Source organism: Aquarana catesbeiana, linkage group LG08, assembly GCF_042186555.1.
Source record: "Aquarana catesbeiana isolate 2022-GZ linkage group LG08, ASM4218655v1, whole genome shotgun sequence".
In the NCBI taxonomy this organism is placed as follows: Eukaryota; Metazoa; Chordata; class Amphibia; order Anura; family Ranidae; genus Aquarana; species Aquarana catesbeiana.
Window position 1 is genome coordinate 153246940 of NC_133331.1, and position 24615 is coordinate 153271554.

A 24615-nucleotide genomic window follows, 5' to 3' on the forward strand; every position below is an offset into this window, starting at 1 on the left:
GTGCAGTTCATGCAAGACCGCCCAAGAATTAAACTGGAGTCTTTTTGCCAAGAGGAATGATAAAGAACCTCAGCCACTAATACCACAAAAGACTTCAAGCTGTCATTGATGTTAACGGGGGCAATAAACGGTATTAACTGGGGTATGTAAACTTTTGATCAGGGTCATTTGGCTAGTTTCTGTTGCCATTTATGATTAAAAATGGGCGGCACAGTGGTGTAGTGGGTAGCACTCTCGCCTAGCAGTAAAAAGGGTCGCTGATTCGAATCCCAACCACGGCACTACCTGCCTGGAGTTTGCATGTTCTCCCTGTGTGTGCGTGGGTTTCCTCCGGGTACTCCGGTTTCCTTCCACACTTCAAAGACATGCTGGTAGGTTAATTGGCTTCTGTCTAAATTGGCCCTAGTATATGAATATGAGTTTGGGGCCTTGGATTGAAAGCTCCTTGACGGTAGGGACCGATGTGAATGTACAACATATATGTAAAGCGCTGCGTAAATTGACAGCGTTATATAAGTACCTTAAATAATAATAAAGAGTACACAGTTGATTGATAATAAATGGCTTCAGCCAAACACTAACCATGAGTGAAAAAAGTTTTTATGTTATTCATATTCTCTGAAAAATGGCCAAGAAATCATCAATTCTGCCAGGGTATGTAAACTTATGAGCACAACTGTGCATATAATAAATAAATAAATATATATATATATATATATATATATATATATTAAAGCAAACACATAACTACTGCGCTTAGTATAAATTATTAACAGATATACATCCTATAACTATTCCCTAAGTAAGCTGCTAGCACAATATTGTTGGATGTCAACACAAATACATAAGGCTTCATGTACACGGGACGTTTTTACCACCTCTCCTGAATGATTGACAGATAGTAACCCAGGTTAAAAACATACATTCTTCTGCGTTTACATGCCACGTTCAGCTGCATTTTTACGCGTTTAGAAGCGTTTGGCGCTTGAAATGCCTGTAAACTTCCCTTCTGAACCCATTTTTTTGCGTTCCAAAAAAAGCCTCTAAACTTATCTGCCTAGAAACAACTGTAAACGACCCTGTGTACATTTACTGATAAGATAACACAGAAGAGAGTTTGGGAGCAGTTTAAAAAAATGCCCAACTGCTTCTAAACGTCTGTTTAGCAGCAGTGTACATGAGGCCTTAAGTGTAAAGGTGCAGCGCTAAACACTAATCTCTAAAATTCATAAAAGTCCATAGCTGAAATCCATAAATGTCCATATCCGTTAAAACCACAAGGGGGATGTCCAGAGGATGTGTTGATATTATAGTGCGGCTAAAAAAAAACACTGTATGTCGGGACGCGGCGGTCATCTTCTGGGTTGGAAACGCTGGTTTTAAATGACAAGCGAGTTTTTTACTTCTACCATGTGAGTGAATTTCTTTATAATTCAATAAAGTCCACTGAGATATCTGCACTATGAGGATTGTCTCTTTTGTCCCCTGAGACAACACTAAACAGATGACAGTTTGCTACAATGTAAAGTAGTGAGTGTACAGCTTGTATAACAGTGTAAATTTGCTGTCCCCTCAAAATAACTCAACACACAGCCACTAATGTCTAAACCACTGGCAACAAAAGTGAGTACACCCCTAAGTGAAAATGTCCAAATTGGGTCCAAAGTGTCAATATTTTTCGTGGCCACCATTATTTTCCAGCACTGCCTTAACCCTGTTGGGCATGGAGTTCATCAGAGCTTCACAGGTTGCCACTGGAGTCCTCTTTCACTCCTCCATGACGACATCACAGAACTGGTGGATTTTAGAGACGTTGCGCTCCTCCACCTTCCATTTGAGGATGCCCCACAGATGCTCAATAGGGTTTGGGTCTGGAGACATGCTTGCCCAGTCCATCACCTTTACCCTCAGCTTCTTTAGCAAGGCATTGGTCATCTTGGAGATGTGTTTGGGGTCATTATCATGTTGGAATACCTTCCTGCAGCCCAGTCTCTGAAGGCAGGGGATCATGCTCGGCTTCAGTATGTCACAGTACATGTTGGCATTCATGGTTCCCTCAATGAAATGTAGCTCCCCAGTGTCAGCAGCACTCATGCAGCCCCAGACCATGACACTCCCACCACCATGGTTGACTGTAGGCAAGACAAACTGTCTTTGTACTTCTCACATGGTTGCCGCCAAACACACTTGACACCATCTAAACCAAATAAGTTTATCTTGGTCTCATCAGACCACAGGACATGGTTCCAGTAATCCATGTCCTTAGTCTGCTTGTCCTCAGCAAACTGTTTTGCGGCTTTCTGCTTTCTTTGTGCATCATCTTTAGAAGAGGCTTCCTTCTGGGATGACAGCCATGCAGACCAGTTTGATGCAGTGTGTAGCGTATGCTCTGAGCACTGACAGGCTGACCCCCCCCCCCCCCCCAACCCATTTAACCTCTGCAGCAATGCTGGCAGCACTCATACGTTTCCCAAAGACAAACTCTGGATATGACGCTGAGCACTTGCACTCAACTTCTTTGGTCGACCATGGCGAGGCCTATTCTGAGTAGAACCTGTCCTGCTAAACCACTGTATGGTCTTGGCCACCATGCTGCAGCTCAGTTTCAGGGTCTTTGCAGTCTTCTTATAGCCTAGGCCATCTTTAGGTAGAGCAACAATTCTTTTTTTCAGATCCTCAGAGTTCTTTGCCATGAGGTGCCATGTTAAATTTCCAGTGACCAGTATGAGAGAGTGAGAGCGATAACACCAAATTTAACATACCTGCTCCCCATTCACACCTGAAACCTTGTAACACTAACGAGTCACATGACACCCGGGAGGGAAAATGGTTAGTTGAGCCCAATTTGGACGTTTTCACTTAGGGGTGTACTTACTTATGTTGCCAGCGGTTTAGACATTATTGGCTGTGTGTTGAGTTATTTTGAGGGTGACAGCAAATTTACACTGTTATACAAGCTGTACACTCACTACTTTACATTGTAGCAAAGTGTCATTTCTTTAGTGTTGTCACACGAAAAGATATAATAAAATATTTGAGGGGTGTACTAGTCACGTCACCCATTGTCGTCATGTCACCCATTGCAATTTTTCAGATGTGGAATATCTTAAAAAGATATATGAGCTCAATTTTATTCAGGATAAATTTGCGTACCTAGCACTTTTTTTCTTCTGCAATTGCAGCGAACTCTGACATAGCAAGTGGGTACAAAGTGGCAGATAAAATCCGCATGGCTCACTGGAGAGATCATGCATGAATAATGCATCCCCAACATGTTTCCCTGTCCTATAACCATAAAAAACTTGCGCTAAGGAATTCTGACAAAATCTGTTGCTGCTGCTCAAAGTGCTGCACACCTAATCAATCATCTACATATTGCACCACAGCGCTTACAGTATAAATCAAAGAATACATATAAATTCAATTAAATTCATGTAAGTTGAAAATATAGTCCATGAAAGTGAAATATACAGTCCATAAACAAATATAATCCCTGAGAAAATATTGTCCCAAAATTAATTAATTCCACACGGGACCTTCTTATAAAGTGCTACGTGCTCAACTAATAATCAACAAAGTGCTGAAGTGCTCCAAAAAACATCATATTGTGAATTGTGGCACACACCCCTCTTGTGCCCCTACTCGCCAGAAGAAATGGACCCCCTAGCTATTCAGCATAAGGGTCTCACATGCTCAATTTGGTGAGAGGGTGCTGGGTTGCTCTTCTATACCCTCCCAGATGGCCCACAAATTTGTACCATGAGACATGCAGCTGTCAAGCAGGCGTCACTCATATCCCACCAGGATCAATAGAGGGACAGAAACTCCCATAGTGTAGTAATTCTGTTTTATTAAAATAAAAGGTATAAAAACACACTTATTTTTATGAAGACAAATATCTGCTTTACAAGACATAGGCAGAAAACCAATCTGTAATGTGTAAATGTCCTCCGGGTTCGCCGTGGCTTTGCGTGCCTTCCACGGGTATCGGATGTGATGTAGTTTGGAACCGGAAATTCAGTTGACGTACTTCGCCCCTTCCACAGGTCATTGGTATCAGTGAGTGCAATAATAACCTCCAACACTGATGTCATTGGATGTAATAAGGGCCCCAAGCATTGTTTGTCAGTGAATGCAATAATAATTCCAAGCACTGCTGTCAGTACTATTAACACCCCCCCAACGCCCTCCACCTTACATTGGTACAGTGGCAGTGGAATTTAATTTCCCTCCACCCCCCTGCATTGTTGGTCAGCATACAATTACATAAAAATATGACGGAGGTTTTAGCCTTCCCCTAAAAAAAAAAAAAAAAAAATCTTATTTTTTTGTGTGTTGGAAAAGTGATTTTAATCCTCCTTCTTTATTCTATTCAACACTAGAAATTAAGTGCTTGGTTTGACATACTTTCATTTTTGATTGTTTATTTATATTCTCACCTTAGAGTACGTTTGAGACTGTAAACGTGTCCCATCTCCTGCACTAGCTTAGTATTGTATCAGACACTGAAAGCTGTCATAGAACAAAGGTGTTGTCAAGAATACCTGTGATTTAAACTATAGGCTTGGTCAATTTGTAAGTATACTCTGAGATCAGACAGGAGACAGGTTAGCCTCCATTTGAACCTTACAGTCATAAAATAGGCTGCCTGTTTTAACAGGAAAATATGTAAAGTGAAAAACTGAAAACCCGCCTATTTGTGAGAGGTAAGGCTGTTATAACAAGTTATGATCAAATCAATTCACCCCTTTTTTTAAAAAATATAAAAGTTAGCACAAATACTGCAGCTGCTGCCTTTAAAAAAAATCAGGTACTTACCAGTCCATAGAGTTCAGCGCCGTCTTCCTGCAGCCAGTTCTTCTCACACTGGCACTGCCCCCTTAATTTCAGAGCCAGCTGTGACTTCCTGAGGAATCACAGCCAGCTCTCCACTGCGGTTGCGCAAGAGCGCATAGCACGGTGAGACTGATCATGCTGCCTCCTGGGATGCATGACATGTCCTAGGTGACTTCGGGCAGTGAAGGGGATGGGGCGAACAATGTCATTAACACATTGGCAAAAATTGAATTGAAGTAGGAGCAGGTACCCACTGTCCATTAAAAAAAAATAAGAAAAACATTGGGCACGAAGATGAGCGGTACTTTCACTTTTGAGTGAAGGTCCACTTTAAGAATACCTATTCCTGGCTGGTTATCTTTCAGATACAGTGCCTTGAAAAAGTATTCAAACCCATTGAAATGTTACACAATTTGTCATATAACAACCAAAAACCTAAATATATTTTTTTGGGACCTCAGAGGTTTGTTAACTAACTTTAGTTAACAACCGGCACCATGAATGCCAAGAAACATTCCAGACAGGTCAAGGATAAAGTTGTGGAAAAGTTTTTAAGCAGGGTTAGGTTATAAAAAAAAATCCCAAGCTTTGAACATCTCACAGAGCACTGTTCAATCCATCATCTGAAACTGGAAAGCGTATGCCACAAATGCAAACCTACCAAGACATGGCCATCCATCTCTACTGACAGGCTGGGAAAGGAGAGCATTACTCAGAGAAGCAGCCAAGAGGCCCATGGTAACTCTGGAGGAGCTGCAGAGATCCACAGCTCAGGTGGGAGAATCTGTCCACAGGACAACTATTAGTCGTGCACTCCACAAATCTGGCCTTTATGGAAGAGTGGCAAGAAGAAAGCCATTGTTGAAAGAAAGCTATAAGAAGTCCTGTTTGCAGTTTGCGAGAAGCCATGTGGGCGACACAGGAAACATGGAAGAAGGTGCTCTGGTCAAATGAAATCAACATTTTAACTTTTTAGCCTAAAAACAAAATGCTATGTGTTGCGGAAAACTAACACTGCACATAACCCCGAACACACAGTCCTCACCGTGAAACATGGTGGTGGCAGCATTATGTTGTGGGAATGCTTTTCTTCAGCAGGGATGGGGAAGCTGGTCAGAGTTGATGGGAAGATGGATGGAGCCAAATACAGGGCAATCTTAGAAGAAAACCTTTTAGTCTGCAAAAGACTTGAGACTGGGCCGAAGGTTCACCTTCCAGCAGGACAACCACCCTGAACATACAGCCAGAGCTACAATGGAATGGTTTAGATCAAAGCATACTCATGTGTTAAAATGGCCCAGTCAAAGTCCAGACCTAAATACAATTGAGAATATGTGGCAAGACTTGAAAATAGGACGCTCTCCATCCATTCTGACAGAGCTTGAGCTATTTTGCAAAGAAGAATGGGCAAATATGTCACTCTCTAGATGTGCAAAGCTTGTAAAGACATACCCAAAAATACTTGCAGCTGTAATTGCAGGGAAAGGTGGTTCTACAAAGTATTGACTCAGGGGGGCTGAATACAAATCCACGCCACGATTTTTTCAGATATTTATTTGTAAAAAAAAGTTTGAAAACCATTTATCATTTTCCTTCCACTTCACAATTATGTGCCACTTTGTGTTGGTCTATCACATGAAATCACAATAAAATACATTTACATTTTTGGTTGTAACGTGACAAAATGTGAAAAATTTCAAGGGGTATGAATACTTTTTTAAGGCATGTTCTCTGTTATGAGAAAATTATAAGGGCTGCCGCTGTAGGCCTCCTTCTGAAAATGCTATATACCTAGCTGTGCCTGACTTTAGTAAGTTTCACTTGCAGTCCTGGAGCACACATGCAGGAACTGAGAGGTAGAAATTTATCAGAACTACATCTACATGTCTTTATACTTGTTCCAGGTAAGTGACTCAGACATCATTGGAGGGAAGGCATCATAATGACAGTCATGGAAATAGCATTTTCAAAGGAGAGTTCTTTAATGGCAGCCCCAATTATTCTCCCATGAAAATGCACTTTTAAAGTGATTGTAAAGGTTCAAGTTTATTTTTTTATAACAAACATGTTATACTTACATGCAGACTCAATTCTGTCTATTGACACACACAATGCAGTTAGCACCCCCCCCCCCTTTCTTTATTGACAGCAGCAGGAGTCAATGGCTCCTGCTGTTACCCAGGTCCCTGTGAGGAGATGGAGAGCAATGCTGGGCTTAGGTAAGTACTGGGGGTGGGGTGGGGGGTGGGATGGTCATGAAAGAACCGATCATGAAAGATTTTTTACTTTAATGCAGGCAATGCATTAAAACTTTTAGCCTTCACAACCACATTGAGATACTCACACTTCACTGCTGTTACTAATAATAATAATAATAATAATGTATTCCTTTGTTTCGCTTTGAATTTCACCTCCAAAAGTTTCAGTGCTTCAGCTTCATGCCTTTCGTTTACCAATATTTTTGCTAGGCAGGTGATTTTATAACACTAAAGCCTAGTACACACGGGCCGAATGTCGGGTGGCATCGGCTGGTTCAATAGAAACCATCCGACTTTGGGCCTGTGTGCACTGGAATCGGTCCAACAGAAGACGGCTGTTCGGCCGGCTTCTGTTGAAGGGGCATGACCAAAAAAGGTCTGCTGATTGGCTCCCGATCAGCGCTCTCAGCCAGTGGCTAAAATCGCTGACCGGAGTGTTTTGGCGGGGGGCAGAGGAGATTGCTGCACTAATAATCAGATTGTTAGTACAGCAGCTTCTCCTGAGCTGTCAGGTTTTTATTCATTCAGCCCTGCTGGGTTGAACAAAGAAAAAAACTACTAGTGTGTACAAGGCTTTAGGCTGGCCATAATTATGCATCTTTTTTTTTATTCAACGCCTCCCGCTGTGGTATTGTATTCTGACAGGAGCCTTCCCCACCATCAGAATACAATGGTCAGTTTTGCCAGAAAAAACCCGACAAACTGGTTCTACATTAGTCAGTTGATAGATTGACATGTGTACAACCAGTCTACCCATACATAGATCGAAATTCAGCCAGTCCCTGCTGAACCAGCCGAATTTCTATCTATCTATGTATGTATGGCTGGCTTTAGCCAGGTGTCCCTTTCCCTACAGCTAAAAGAAAGTTTGCCTCCTCATCCACTAACTATGCAGTACACATCACAAGCTCTTCTGGCAGCATTTGGGTTGTTTGTTTTAAAAAAGGAAGGAAACAGTTTTTTCTGATTCATAACAATCTGATCTTACAGTATAAACAGGACAGACTTGATGTAAACAGTGTCAGGAAGGTGTATGTAGTACTCTCAAAATGTGTCTTGGTGACAAGTTCCTTTAGAGATGCTGAGAAATGCTGGCCACCTCTCACAGTATTTCACATTCAGGAAGCATCAAGAATTCAACATTTATTCCAAAAGAGCACTTTCATGGAGATCTGTGTATTCCTGCATGTTTCTGTCAAAAGAGTGGTTTGAACATACACAGTCTGCGTGCTTCATTCAAGGAGGCTTATAACAGACTCAAAGACTATGAAGGAAATGTTAACGGCCGTCCTAGCAGATTATCTGATTGATAAGCATCATCTGTCCTACTTACAAGAAGATAACACAGAAATCATCAGATTCTCTTTTTGATACTGTCATTTGATCAGGAACAAAGTTCTCCTGATACCAGTGGCAAGGAACAATCTGTTCCAAAATATGTCAAATTTGTCAAGTTACGATTTGATATGCCATGTTAGTGTAAAAATGAAGAACATCAACATTAATAGACGTACCATGAAATATGAGCCTTGTATGTTCATACTTTCACCCATGTGTATAAGTTGGCTTCATAAATAATTTTCAGAGTTGTAACTTATGATTAAATAATATTGTAAAATATCATTTTTATAGTCGGCACTTTTTATATTTTCATTAAGGGCTCTTTCACACTGGGGCGGGGGCGGCGTCGGCGGTAATGCGTCGCTATTGTAAGCGGCGCTTTACCGTCGGTATTCGGCCGCTAGCGGGGGGGTTTTACCCCCCCGCTAGCGGCCAAGAAATGGTTAAAAACCACCGCAAAGCGCCTCTGCAGAGGCGCTTTGCCGGCGATAAAGCCGCGCTGTCCCATTGATTTCAATGGGCAGGAGCCGTGAAGAAGCGGTATACACTCCGCTCCTTCACCGCTCCGAAGATGCTGCTAGCAGGACTTTTTTTCCTGTCCTGCTAGCGCACCGCTCCAATGTGAAAGCCCTTGGGGCTTTCACACTGGAGACAAAGCAGCGGCACTTTCGGGTCGGTTTGCAGGCGCTATTATTAGCGCAATAGCGCCTGCAAACCGCCCCAGTGTGAAAGGGCCCTTAATATCAATATCACTTCTAAGTGCTGTTTCAGACAAGTACCTCTCTAATCCAATGTGTGCTTTTGTAAATTCTAGACCATATACTGTAGTTTTTATTTTGGAACTAGAAGTTCCAGTTTCCAGCAATGAACTGCAAATACCAGCAGCCAAATATACAATCTGTGGGTTGCTTTCTTTTTCCATAGAGCTATTCGTTTTCAGCACCAGGAGCTTTAAAAATATAGCACATTTTAAAATATATCTTTAATAGATGATGCTTATTTACCTAATTTGGACAGCCGTGGCCCATTGAGGAGGTTTATAAATGTACCTTGGCAGACAAGGGGTTAAATAAAGGGCATATATACATATGTCATATATGAGCCTAAACAATTATTATTTTAAATATATTTAAACTCAAGAACAAAACTGTAATACGTTTGGATTACCAGTCCTTCAATGTGGTGGCTGCATGCTTTCCTTTTTTAGGCTTATAACACTTTTTACAAGCAGAGAAAAATACCTGTTGATCCTGCCAGAAATTCTGTGCCCTTGTAACTTAATGTTTAGGGAACTGAAATCTCAAACAGGTTTACCAGCAGCCTAGGGTGACAACCTCATAGAAACAATGCCGTAGGACAGGAAGTGGATGTGGAAAATAAAGGAAGAATGTCTAAAAAATGAAAAATGGCACACCCACCTTCTAAGGACTGAGAAGCTGCAATATATTATATTTTTGTTTTTGGGTTTATATACACTTCAGGCCCCTTTCACACATACGGGCGTTCATTTCATCAATTCAGTCACGTCAAAACGGATGAAGTATTTATCAGTTTTTCATCCATGCTCATCAGTTTTTCATCAGTTTTTCATCCATTTTTTAAGGAGGGGACCGGGAAGCTGGCCACCGTGTCCTTAGCAACCGATGAGGGTTCCCCGCTAACAGCTGAATGTAAAAAAAAAAAAAAATTGGCCTTCAGGTCTAGTATGGATTTGAAGGGGACCCCCCACGCCAAAATCCACACCAGACCCTTATCCAAGCATGCAGCCCGGCAGGTCAGGAAAGGGAGGGGACGAGTGAGCGCCCCCCCTTCCTGAACCATACCGGGCCGCATGCCCTCAACATGGGGGGGTGCTTTGGGGCAGGGGGGGCTATGTTGATGGGGACAAGAGCCTCTTCCCGACAACCCTGGCCGGTGGGGGACTTATCAATCTGGAAGCCCCCTTTAAGGGGACCTCCAGATCCCACCCCCCATGTGAATGTGGTATCGGGTACATCGTACCCCTACCCATTCACCCCAAAAAGCAGTGAAATGTAAAAAAAAAAAAGCCCGTTTTTGATAAGTCCTTTTATTAAAAATAGCTCTGAGTCGTTTTCTCCCCAACCCGTCTCCCCCGCTGCCGTCTTCTCGCTTCCTGCCCTGTCTTCTCCTGGAGCTGTCTTCTCCCGCACCGCTGTCGTCTTCCCAGCCGCCGCTGTCTTATTCGCTGCTGGTTACCCACTAAAAAAAAAAAAAAAACCTGAGGCTGTATTCCTCCGTTGTGTTGTCCCCGGCTGTCTGAAATTTCTTCTATAGCCATGGGGCGTGGCCATCCGATGACATCATCTGGAGAGCCCGCCCCTTGCAACATCGGATGGCCACGCCTCATGGCTATATAAGAGATGTCAGACAGCAGGGGACAATACAATGGAGGAAGACGGCCTCAGGAGAAGAGCGACTTTTTTGTTTTTTGCGGGTAACCGGTGGCGAGGAAGAAGATGGGGTAAGAGAAGACGGCACCGGGAGAGACATCTCAGAGCCATTTTTTTAATAAAGGACTTGTCGAAATCTGGCTCTTGGGTTTTTTTTTTTATTTTTGTTTTTTTTACATTTCACTGCTTTTTGGGGGCGAATGGGTAGGGGTATGATGTACCCGTTACCCATTAACATAGGGTGGGGTTCGTGGGATCTGGGGGCCCCCGCCTGCAGACCCCTACAACCACCATCCAGGGTTGTCGGGAAGAGGCCCTTATCCCCATCAACATGGGGGCAAGGTGCTTTTGCCATTTTTTTTTTTTTTACACTCAGCTGTCAGCGGGGAACCAGCTTCCCGGCCCCCTACTTAGCAACCAACTAAAATACAGTGAGGGAAAATGAAAAAGGGTTTAACCGCTTCAGCCCCGGAAGATTTTACCCCCTTCCTGACCAGAGCACTTTTTGCGATTCAGCACTGCGTAGCTTTAACTGACAATTGCGCGGTCGTGCGACGTTTGCACCCAAACAAAATTGACGTCCCTAGAGCTTTCTTTTGGTGGTATTTGATCACCTCTGCAGTTTTTATTTTTTGCGCTATAAACAAAAAAAGCGTCAATTTCGAAAAAAAACGCATTATTTTTTACTTTTTGCTATAATAAAAATAAGTTATGGCAGCGACAGTTGGATTATCTGCACATATTCACACTATGAAGGCATTTTATTGGTGCCGCTTTGAAGACACATGGACTAATTTGCATTTTTTATTTTCAAGCGCAACACATATATTTTTTATTGTCTTGTCTATGTGATTATATTTCTCGTTAGTGGTGCTGCTATTTACACGTCTAGTTACTCACAAGCGCAGCTTTATCTTGTTTTTCATAAAACAAATGAAAAATTATGAAAGGATTGAACATGGCAACTTACTGTAAAGTAACGTATAAAGACACAAAACTTTGGTATAACTGAGGTCCTGGTCAATAATACTATTATTAGGGCCTATTCACAGCAGAGATCACACGTTTTTCATGTATTTCTGCATGAAGAACACATATTTTGGACTGTCTCTGCAATGGGAATGCATTCAAAAAGACATCTCGCAGCATCTTGTGTGAATTGGTCCTGACAAGCAGAATTCACTTTGTGTTCTCCTTGAGGTCCTGCTGTTATGAAGAAATGGACTGCCATTCTTTACCTTCCCAGCAGCATTATGGTATGTATATGGTGACTTCTGGTGAGAAGGCATAAAGCCTTACTGCTTTGTGCTTGTCCACAAACCACACCATGGGGAACTTGAAAAATATCGACAGCCACCTGTTCCAATCTTACTAGGATGGGCAATTATCTAGCTCCCTTCCCAAGCTCTCCTTAAACCCCAGGCCTGCATGAGCATGTTCTAAAGACACTGCTCGGAGCTGACATTGTGAAATATTCATAAAAAAAATGAGAGCTAAAGTTGTGCTTTGAGCTGTTTAATTTATAAATGAAAGCATACCTAGCAGTTGCAGCAATTAAATATTGTGTCTCACCACCCTACATTCAAGGCCCACGAAAAAAAGACTGCACGTTGCAGAAACGAGTACTTTTAAAATGTGCTATCCGCCGCTTTCCAAGGATCCTGTGTTAATACAGTGTGATCTCACCCTCATCCAGGTGAATAGGATAGAAGCCTACAGTGTGGCAAGGGATACTATCTAGGATGATCTCTGCTTTAAGACTATAGAACGCTTGCTTATGGATTTAAAGTTAGTTAGAAAATCCAAAGGCCATGCACAGGCACACAAATTGTCAGAATGTGCTTAAAATCAACAGTTTAGCCTTCGATTTGCTCTGTTTGCCTTGTATGCCATTTTAAAAGTAATTGTTAGTATGAGAAGATGTTTTGTTAGAACTGTTAGCAACACAATATTTCTGCCTCACGAGTTCCCTAATTGCCAGATATTTTCTCTGTAACCCCTTAACAGCTAGAAGAATCTGCTGCAAAACCCTTCTGTGGCCGGGTTGCTGGTTGGGAATGGGTCTGCAGGGAGAACATTGCATGTCATCGGTGACAGTGGAAAATTACTTTGACTTGACCATAAATTGAATTCACATAGCTGTTTATTCACAGCTCGCATTAGTAATAACATTTTTAAACACATAAGATTTACATCAGGAAGGAGCAAGACTTTTATAAGCAGCACCAATCTAACAGGCGTCCTTCTGAACACCTTAACCATTTTAGCACCTACAGGATTTCCAGATCTATAACTATATACTTACTGTGTTTATATATGACAGTGTCTGTGTAAGGTATCTGTAAAATGTAAACCATTTCAAATGACATATTTCGGGTGATTCTTTTTATCCATAAGTCTTGCAGTTTTGTCATTTTAAGAAGCAGTTGTGATGACTGTTGTTTTCCCCTTAACAACCAAATTATCTGTTGTCACATATATTTTGAACATGTAAATCTTCTGACACTCTCTCTTCTATTTTAATTTACACAAATGTTTCTTCCCTGCATATTTTCCTTGGTATTTGTTCAGTACTATGGGGTACATTTATTATTGAGTTTTGTAGGTTTTACAAAACAAAACATAGTACAAACATCCCCATTCCCATCCCTTCCCTTTCTATTTGTGGCTCTGAAGAGCCTAGAACAGTAAACAAATACATTTTAATTGGCTTTTATAGTAATAAGTCATTTTTATCTATTACTTCACTTGGTGCACCAGTTCTTCTACAAGCGTTTGCTTTAGGCATTTACTATCTACCATAAAGAATGAGTTTAGTTCAATAAATGTTTTATGTCATGTAATCTTATTTATGCTAAATATTGTAATGTAAAATTCAGCTGTGGGGTTGATTTACTAAAAGCGGAGAGTGCAAAATCTGGTGCAGCTCTGCATAAAAACCAATCTGCTGCCATTTTTTTTTGTCAAAGCTTAATTGAACATGCTGCGGTTAGAAGCTGACTGGCTACCATGCACAGCTCCATCCGATTTTGCACTCTCCAGTCTTAGTAAATCTACCCCTGTGTCTTCCTTATTTAGGCTCTTTTAAAGTGGAGTTCCACCCAAAAGTGGAACTTCTGCTTATCTGCTTCCCCCTCCCCTTCAGTGCCACATTTGGCACCTTTCAGGGGGGAGGGGGGGAATGGGTACCTGTTTTTGACAGGTACCCTTCCCCACTTCCAGGAGACTGTGCCGCCCCTTGGAAGTTTGGCCCCCTCCTCCTTCCTCGGCCGCTGGGCCAATTAGAAAGCACAGCATGCTTTGCACAGTAGGGAACCGGCTGTGAAGCTGAAAGGCTTCACTGCCAGTTTCTCTTACGACGAATGGTGGCGGCAGTACCCAAGAGCCAATTCAAATATCAGCTGGGGTGCCGACATGGGGGGGCTCCCTGGACAGGTAAGTGTCCTAATAATTAAAAGTCAGCAGCTACAGTATTGGTGTCCCACTACTTTTGACAATATAGTGTGTGTGTGTGTGTGTGTGTGTATGTATGTATATGCAGTGTGTGTGTGTGTCTCTATTGCACTCATTTAATTAATGTGACCAGCCTCTAGTAACAACAGGCCATTTATTTTCTTTTATCTATAAGTAATCATTTATAAAGCCCTCTACAGAATAGAATGTTGTTAGTTTCGGTCTTGATAAAGTTTAGAGGCTGACCAGCTAGTGTGAGATCTGATCTCTTGGCCTGTATGATCTGTGATGAAACAATGTTCTGTAGAATTACTATTATCTTGAACTGACTAATATCTGCTATCTTGTTTAATTTAAAATTAGTCATTTTGAACAAACGCAAGGTGTTATAGTGCTGGTTAGACATATGAAGATTGAAAAGATTATTGCACATGCATGTGAATTGCTTACCAGAAGCAAAGTTGATTGACTCTGTTTAGTGTAAGTGCCCCTGATGCAATCTTCTGCTGAAATGGTCAATTATTGTGCAATTGCTTGGTTCTGGCTTTCCTCTTTAATACTTAGTATATGTTAATTGCATTGTTTTACCAAATTCTGCAACAGCTTTGAAGAGTTGTTTACATAATGGCTTAAGATAACAGAATGAAAGTATGTGTGTGTGTGTGTGTATATATATATATATATATATATATAAGCTCTAGTAATTATTTTTTCGTCTTGGTGTATAGGTACTTGTTGGTAATAGTGTAACATTGACAGTATACTTTTTTTTTTTTTTTTTTTTTAGGGAAGTAGTACCAAAGAATATTTCCTGCGAGGAACCCTCAATAGTCTTGAGCGTTACTTTTATCTAATAGCATTTAATTTCTACCTTCATGAACAGGTAACCTCAACTTAAGTTCTAAAACTGAAAAAAAGCATTTATTTTGATTCCAACAGCATGTGATGTTATAATTGGAAAAAAAAATGTTAATATAGCATGTTAGGTTTTCTTTCATGGCGAAACTAGAAACTCAGATGTTTTGTGTGTGTGTAAAGAAAATTAGTAAAATTTTAGCAAAAAATTTTGTGTTTTATATTTAGTAAAATATTATTTCTTTTTCATACATCATGGGACACAGAAATAAGCTAATATTCATTACCCACTGGGTTATACTTCATCTCCAGGTGAATGGACACTGATAGACCAAAGGTCTCTAGACAGGAAGTGATCCCATATATAACCCCTCCCATACAGGAAGTACTTCAGTTTTTTACCAGTGTCTGCAAGGTGGATGGCACAGTTGTTTGTGCTCTCTGAGCTCCAGGTCTCTAGTCCCACAAACGGTTCTTAACCACTTCAATACCACGGACGTCATATGACGTCCTGGGCTTTAAGCAGGTATATCTGAATGATGCCTGTAGTTACAGACATCATTCAGATATTGCCGGTTTCAGCCGGCGAAGCTCTACACCATAGGAACGATCATAGCGGCCGTTCCACTGCTTGATCGTTCCTATGGGAGGCGAGAGGGGACATCCCTCCCCTCCCGCCGCCCTCCGGTGCTTGCTCCGACTCACCGTTATGATCGGTGAGGTGGAGAGTGGATCCGCTGGCGCCGGATGTAGATCAGAGAGATTTCCGGCGGACCAGATGGTCCCCGGAGTCTCTATGATCGTCGGAGGCCGGGCGCGATGTTATGACGTCACACCCGGCCTCTCCATTCAAAAAAACGGCGCCGCTTCGGCTGGGAAGCGGTGATCGTTTTATTTATTTTTTTTATTTCAGGCTTCCCAGCCTAGTGGTGAGATATGGGGTCTTATTCACCCCATATCTCACTATTAAGAGCACCTGACATGTCATATTGCTATTACAAGGGATGTTTACATTCCTTGTAATAGGAATAAAAGTGATCAATTTTTTTTTTTCAAAAAAGTGTCAAAATAAAAAAAAAAAAAATATATAATTAACAATAAAAAAAAAAAAAAATGTTAAAGCGCCGCTGTCCCCGTGTGCTCGCACGCAGAAGCGAACGCATATGTAAGTCCCGCCCACATATGAAAACGGTGTTCAAACCATACATGTGAGGTATCGCCGCGAACGTTGGAGCGAGAGCAATAATTTTGGTCCTAGATCTCCTCTGTAACTCAAAACATGTAACCAGTAAAAAAATTTCAAGCGTCGCCTATGGGGATTTTTAAGTACCGAACATTGGAGCCATTCCACGAGCGTGTGCAATTTTGAAGCGTGACATGTTAGGTATCTATTTACTCAGCGTAACTTCACCTTTCACAAAATGTAAAAACATTGGGCTAACTTTACTGTTGTTTTTTTTTTTTTAAACACAAACCTGTTTTTTCCCCCCAAAAAATGCGTTCGAAAAATTCCTGCGCAAATACTGTGTGAGATAAAAAGTTGCAACAACCGCCATTGTATTCTCTAGGGTCTTTGCTAAAAAAACATATATCATGTTTGGGGGTTCTATGTAATTTTCTAGCAAAAAAAATGATGATTTTTACATGTAGGAGCAAAGTGTCAGAATTGGCCCGGTATTGAAGTGGTTAAATGAATCAAGTGATTGACCGATTGGATCCATTTGACACAGGCTCTATATGCTTAGATAAATGGTACATAAGCCTCGCAAAGAAGACTCAAAATCCTGCGAGGTTTTGCCTGTAATGTGGCCTCTGGGCGCTGGACCTTGTGAAGTGGAATCCTGGACACCACAGCGCTAAGGCATTCCTGCAGGGTGCTGTAAAGGTCCAAGGGACTGGACCCTAAACATGAAAAGGGTACCCAGTCCTTGAAGGTCCTCAAGTGACAGGAACCCGCCATGATGGGTGAAGATTGGGCTCTTTAAAAAGTTTACTAAACTGCCCTGCGCCTGGATGGGTAAGTGAAACCCCTTTAATTACTTATTGTGGGGTTTCCCAGTGATTGTAACAATCAGTCAAGCTAGCTAGAGGCTGGACACCTGTGTGCAGTGACCATATGGAGGAGTTTTGGGCTAGCTGCAGGTGTTTGCAAAGTGTGAGTCACCAGATGTTGCTTGGCAGGCTAAAGGTATTAGCAGGATTGTTGCATAGGGGCTTGGTGAGCCCTATTAAAGGGTCTCCATTCTGAGGTGTGTTAATACTACACCCAGGTACTCTTTTTGTGGCTAGTAAATGTCTTCAAAAAAGAGGAGCGGGACTAACACTACAGGGAAGGGCACACCTATGTCTTCAGTAGTTCCTGATGAACCTAGTCGTATCCCTAGTGTTGTATCCCCTGAAAGATCAGAGGCTTCCGGGCAATCTGACCCGCTGCGCCTATCTGGTATTGTGCCTACAGTCAACACTGCTACTTCACCCTTTTATCTTCAAGAATGAACTGTAATCAGCCCTAGCCAGGTTAGAGCACAGGATTGCTGGCATGATTGCCTCCATCCCGCAGGGTGGCAAGAAGCGTGACAGATCCACTTCCCCGGAGCCTCCTAGTTTGGAGCAGGAATGGGTTGAGGATGGGGAAGAGCTAAAAACTCAGGATTCTGTGGAGGGTCTGGAGGATGAGTCTGTTGGGGCATTTCCCAACATCGGATAGTATAATTACAAATAATACTGTGAGACAATACCTTCTGATGTATATTGTTCACCAGTTATACATTACATGGTATCATCCACTGTTTGATTCTCCTTTCAGTCCAAATTGTCTCGCTTTGTGTACACCAGAGCTCATATTTTAACTTTTGTACCATAGTGATGTCCAATTGTCTTGTGATTAATAAAATTAATAATTTTTATGAAACTTTTTTGACTTATATTTGCTGCTAAAAAAAAACCCCATGGGGAATTCTCCATTTTTTTCAAAGATGAGTCTGCTTCTGAGCAATCTGGACAAGAAGATATCCAGTTGATGTCTGCCTCTCAGTCGCAGAGGCTTTTAAACCTGACTCTTACCGAAATGGTTCGTTCTGCCTTTAAGTTGCCTCTTGAACAGATTACTGAGCCCCCACAGTCTGCTTTGGGGTCCCTGAGGCCTCTTCAGGCTGCACAGGCTTTCCCCTTACACCCTCTGTTGGAACAGGCAGTGTATGCTGTTGCAGCAATTGGTACTGTTGACGGCTTAAAGGATTCAATACAGCAGGTTTCTCATTTGGTTCTCTTGTCTGTACATATGCGCAGACTTTTGTGGCTTAAGAACTGGTCAGCCGAGCTTCCTTGTAAAAAGTTATTGGCAGGTTTCCCCTTTCATGGGGAACGTTTATTTGGTGCTCATTTGGACAAATATATCCAAAAAATTTCCAGAGGGAAAAGTTCTCCCAAAACTCTTCTAAACCTAGCACCAAGCTCTCCTTTTGAGGGGGCGCCCCCACTCTATCGGGTTGGGGAAAGGCTGCTGCACTTTGCGGTCATTTGGAGAACAATGAGTGGGTCACCTCAACTATATCCCGCGGTTACAAGCTTGAGTTGCGGGGGGGGATCCCCCTCAGAGATTTCTCAGATCCAGTGTAACCTCAGATCCTCCAAAAAGACTTATTGCTTCAGGCACTACATAATTTAGTCCATCAAGGAGTGTTTGTAGAGGTTCCTGTATCCGAAAAAGGCACGGGGTTTTACTTGAACCTGTTTATGGTCCAAAAACCAAACAAGGACACAAGGCCCATTTTGGACCTACAATCCCTGAACCAGTATCTACTGATCCAGTTCTTTCAGATGGAGTCTGTCTGCTCAGTAGTAGCCTCACTCCAGATGTAAGACTTTCTAGCCTCCATTGATATAAAAGATGCGTATTTACACGTACCTATCTTTCAGCCTCATCAGAGGTTCCTGCGATTTGCAGTAGAGGAACGTTGCTTTCAGTTTGTGGCTCTACCCTTCGGGCTTGCTACAGCTTCACGGGTGTTCACAAAGGTCCTAGCCCCAGTACTGGGTCTTTTAAGGGCCCAGGGGATCTTGGTGCTTGGGTATCTGGACAACCTCCTGCTCAGAGATCACTTACTACAGGCTCTAGAACAGAGCATAACATGCACTGTGCGGTATTTGGAAAGCTTAGGCCGGATCATAAATACCGAAAAGTCAACCTTGAGACCAGCTCAAAGTCTAAAGTATTTAGGTCTGATCCTATATACGGTCCAAGCAAGGGTATTCTTGCCACCCGTAAGGATCGGTGCCCTGAAGGATCAGGTGCGTCAGATAAGGGGAACCAGACAACCCTCCATTTGGCTCTGTATGAGTCTTCTAGGGAGGATGGTGTCCTCCTTCGAGGCAGTGCCCTATGCCCAGTTCCATTCCAGGCCTTTACAACAAGATATCTTGTTGGCTTGGAACAGAAGAGGACAAGCCCTGGATTATCCAATGTTCTTATCTCCTTGGACACGCTTAAGCCTAAACTGGTGATTGCAGGATCAGAACCTGCGAAAGGGAAAATCCTTCCTCCCAGTAACTTGGAGAGTACTGACTACAGATGCCAGTCTCTCAGGCTGGGGAGCAACCCTAGAGGGGCTCACAGCTCAGGAGAAATGGTCAAGGACAGAACAGACCCTGCCCATCAACACCCAGGAATCACGAGCAGTACGTCTGGCCCTACGGTCCTGGATGGTGGAGCTTCAGGACTGTCCTATCAGGGTTCAGTCGGACAATGCCACTGCAGTGGCCTATATAAACCACCAAGGCAGTACCGGGAGTCGTTCAGCTCTGCAGGAGGTGAACCACATACTAGCCTGGGCAGAGAGACATGTGCTGATTCTATCGGCAGTCCATACCCCAAGAGTAGAGAACTGGAAGGCAGACGATCTCAGCCGCCAGCAGATCTGCCTGGGGGAATGGTCCCTACACCCAGGGGTGTTTCAGGAAATTTGCCAGCATTGGGGATGTCCAGAGGTCGATCTTTGGCATCCAGGTTCAACAACAAGCTACAGCAGTTTGTGTCCCGAACAAAAGATCCTCTGGCAATCTGAGCAGATGCTCTGGTAGTTCCATGGAGCCAGCACTCCCCTGGTTTATGCTTTCCCTCCGATCCCTCTCCTTCAGCCTGGCCCTGGTTCCAGGAGATTGTGAGAATGACGATAGACAGCTCATGGAAGCTTCCATGTCGCCCCGATCTTCTATCTCAGGGTCCTATATTCCATCCCAATTTACATTCTCTAAATTTGACGGCATGGCTATTGAAGCCAGGGTGCTAAAGGACCGTGGCATCTCGGGACCAGTGGTGTCTACCCTAGTGCATGCTAGAAAAGGTGGAAGACTTCTATTACTTGGTGTGAAGCCAGAAAATGGCATCCTCCGAAATACCTGATTGGGAGAATTCACTCTTTTCTGCAGTCAGCTGTGGAAATGAGATTGGCTTTGAGTACAATCAGAGGTCAGATTTTCGGCTCTGTCAGTATTCTTCCAAAGGCCTTTAGCCTCCCATTCACTGGTCGCAACTCGTTTGCTTCCCCCCATTAGGTCACCTATGTGTCCTTGGGACTTGAATTTGGTGCTGTCTGTGTTACAGAAACAACCATTTGAACCTATCAAGGAAATTGCATTAGACTTTCTCTCATGCAAGCTAGCCTTCCTGATGGACATCACCTCATCTAGAAGGGTATCGGAGTTGGCGGCCCTTTCGTGCAGGAAACCATACTTGATCCTTCACCACGACAGGGTCGTGTTATGACCTGTTCCATCCTCTTTGCCAAAAGTGGTGTCAGTCTTTCATTTAAATCAGGACATTATTTTGCCTTCTTTTTTCTCTCTGGTTCGTTCAGCGGAAGAGAGATGATTGCATTCCTTGGACGTTGTTCGGGCATTCAAGGTTTATTTGTCTAGATGTGTGGAGATCCGAGGATCAGACTCCTTTTTTGTTTTACCAAAAGGACCCAAGAAGGGGCAGGCAGATTCCAAGGCTTCCATTGCCAATTGGGTCCGTCAATTGATCATTCAGGCCTATGGTCTGAAACGTAAAGCTCCTCCGTTTAGGGTGAGCGCTCATTCTACCAGGGGTATAGGAACCTCCTGGGCTTTTAAGGTTCCTGTGGCTCAGATTTGTAAGGCTGCTACCTGGTCTTCAGTGCATACCAGGGGCAGATCGGGGGGCGGCAACGGGACAATTGCCCCCATCGAGAAAATAGTGATGGGCCAGCCAGTCAGAGGATGAGTGAGCGGGTTAACGAGCGGGCGGGCCTGTCAGCAGGGGTCGGTCGGCAGGGGAGTGTGCAGGCAGGGCAGTCATCGGGTGAGTGAGTGGGCGTGCCGGTCGGCAGGTGAGCGGAGGTGCTGGCCAGTCAGCGTGCCGGCGGGCGGGGAGCAGAGAGATGACATCATCTCTCACCGCCCACCCTGCATCACTGCAGTTCTGCCCTCACTGTGCAGCCGCAGGCAGCAGAGAGATTACATCATCTCTCTGCTGCCTGTCTTCACTCTGGCAAGTGACAATCTGCACCTTAGCAGGCCAATGACAATCAGCAACGAGTGGCAGGTGACGTGGCAAGTGACAATTGGCAACATGTGGCAAGTGACAGTTAGCAACATGTGGCAGGTGACGTGGCAATCAGCAACGTGTGGCAAGTAATAATCAGCAACGTGTGTCAGGTGATGTGGCAAGTGACAATCTGCAACGTGGCAGGTGATGTGACAATTAGCAACGTGTAGCAAGTGACAATCAGCAATGTGTGTCAGGTGACGTGGCAAGTGACAATCCGCAACGTGTGGCAATCCGCAACGTGTGGCAGGTAACATGGCAAGTGACAATCTGCATCTGGTGGCAGGTAAGTGGCAATCCGCAACTTGTGGCAAGTGACAATCCGCATCTTAACCGCTTCAGATCTGGGCCATTGCCAAATGACGGCAACAGCGCGGATCTAAATTGCCGGGACGACGTCTATTGACGTCGTCCCGTGCACGAGCGGCCTGCGCGCCCCCTGCAGGGCACGCGCGGCGCGCTCAGTGATCAGCGAGTTTTTGAGACTCGCCTGATCACAGATCAGAGTAAGGGGTTGGTCCCGACCCCTTACCACATGATCAGCTGTCAGCCAATGACAGCTGATCATGTGATGTAAACAGAGCCGGTAATCGGCTATTTTTCCTCGCGCTGACAGCGTGAGGAGGAAAAAAAAACCTGATCATCAGTCCCGATCACGGCGATCTTCTGACACAAAGCAATAGGCAGCAGTGCTGCCTACCAGTGCCCACCAGCGTCACCCATCAGTGCCCACAGCGCCATCAATCAGCGCCACCCATCAGTGCCCACAGTGCCACCCATCAGTGCCCACAGTGCCACCCATCAGCACCCACATCAGTGCCACCCATCAGCACCCACATCAGTGCAACCTATCAGTGCCCATCAGTGTCACCAGTGCCCATAAGTGCCCATCAATGCCGCCCATCAGTGCCGCCCATCAGTGCCCCCCATCAGTGCCTATCCGTGCCACCCATCCGTGCCACCCATCCGTGCCGCCCATCCGTGGCCTTCAGTGCCGCCTTATCTGTGCCCATCAGTACCGCCTTATCTGTCCCCATCAGTGCCGCCTTATCTGTGCCTATCCGTGCCCACCAGTGCCGCCTCATCAGCGCATATCAATGAAGGAGAAAAATTACCTGTTTGCAAAATTTTATAACAAACTATTAAACATGATTTTTTTTTTTTCAAAAATTTCCATCTTTTTTTGTTTATTTAGCAAAAAATAAAAACCCCAGCTGTGATTAAATACCACCAAAAGAAAGCTCTATTTGTGGGAAAAAAAGGATAAAAATTTCATTTGGGTACAGTGTTGTATGACCGCGCAATTGTCATTCAAAGTGCGACAGCGCTGAAAGCTCAAAATTGGTCTGGACAGGAGGGGGGTTTAAGTGCCCAGTAAGCAAGTGGTTAATGCAGGTCGACATGGAAAGTGACACACTCAGGGCTCCCACTGATTCTGCATTATGGTGAGTTGAACCATTTCATTTTATATTACAATGTAATAATAGAAATAATGCCCTTCAATCTCCCTGACACCATAACAACCATGGTGCAGTGATGATGAAAGCGCTAACACCAGCCATTGCCCCGATAAATTGCCTGCAAAACAAATTATTTTCTGGCAGTGCCCCTCCCAAGACTAGACTCTGGATCCGCTCCTGGTGCATACATTCACAAAATTTTATCAAGTGGATGTTCAAGCAGCCGAGGATTCGGCTTTCGGCTGCAGTGTACTACGGGCTGCGGTATAAGGTCTGATGGCTATTGTTTGGCAGGGTGTCTCCCTCCCCTCAAGGCTATTGCTCTGGGACGTCCCAGTAGGTAATGAATATTAGCTTAACACTGTGCCCCATGATGTATGCAAAAGAAAATAGGATTTTTTTTGTCATACTTACCTAATAAAATCCTTTTCATTGAGTACATCATGGGACACAGAGGCCCCTCCCCTCTTTTTTGAGGATTCAGTGCTTGCTACAAAACTGAAGCACTTCCTGTGTGGGAGGGGTTATATAGAGGATCACTTCCTGTCTAAAGACCTTTGGTCTACCAGTGTCCATTCACCTGGAGCTGAAGTATAACCCAGTAGGTAATGAATATTAGTCTGACACTGTGTCTCATGATGTATGAAAAAGAAAAGGATTTTACAGGTAAGCATGACAAAAAAATCCAATTTTTTTATGTCTTTCTCTAATTTTAGTGTAGTATTGTGTATTTTCCCTTCTCCTTGTCCCTCCTGACAATTATATTGATGCATCATTTCAGTATCCCTTGGCTTTTGCACTGAGTTTTAGTCGGTGGATGTGTACTCATCCTTGGATTTACAGACTCCACGCAAGCATGAATTTATCAGAACTCACTGTATCAGGGGAGTTAATAACCAAAGGGATGCGGGTATTGGTAAGTTTTCTACATTTGTTTTTTTTTTTAATATCTTCTTTTTTAAAATACTAGCAAATTGCACAGCATATTACAGGATATACAAACAGTTCACAGTATCTCCCCTCATACAAACACAGTCACAGGCAGACACACAGTGAAGCCAATTTTTAATCAATTGTGGAGGCTGCCTTTGCAGACTTTCTTATTTTACAAATGCTGCCTGTGCTGTCTTGCTTTCACACTTGCTTCAAATATTTGAGTCACTAATTCAGAACAAGTATGCTCATAAGGACTTTTGACTTAATTTTGGCCTTTCTGATCTGCTTACTTGTTACACTCAAAGCACTGAAGCCACTAAATTGGCATAACAGCCAGGCAGGCATTTTGGAAGGAGGTCGGCAACTGAAGACCCCATATTTATGTTATGATATGTTTACTTAAAACCTTGACATAGATAGCTCATTTCTTTTTTTTTTTTTTTTTTTTTTTTTCATTCAGATAGGGGTCTGGGTGAAGAAAATGAAAAGATTCCTCC

General features: G+C 43.4%; 1 protein-coding gene across 2 annotated transcripts in view; it reads left to right on the forward strand.

Moving 5' to 3' along the window:
• PALD1 (phosphatase domain containing paladin 1) overlaps positions 1 to 24615 on the forward strand; it is a 450641-nt gene that overhangs the window by 250907 nt on the left and 175119 nt on the right. For both annotated transcript variants that reach the window (XM_073596575.1, XM_073596576.1), the window contains 2 exons: positions 15087 to 15182; positions 23964 to 24098. In XM_073596575.1, coding sequence (XP_073452676.1) covers positions 15087 to 15182; positions 23964 to 24098 — 231 coding nt within the window. The remainder of the gene's footprint in view (positions 1 to 15086; positions 15183 to 23963; positions 24099 to 24615) is intronic.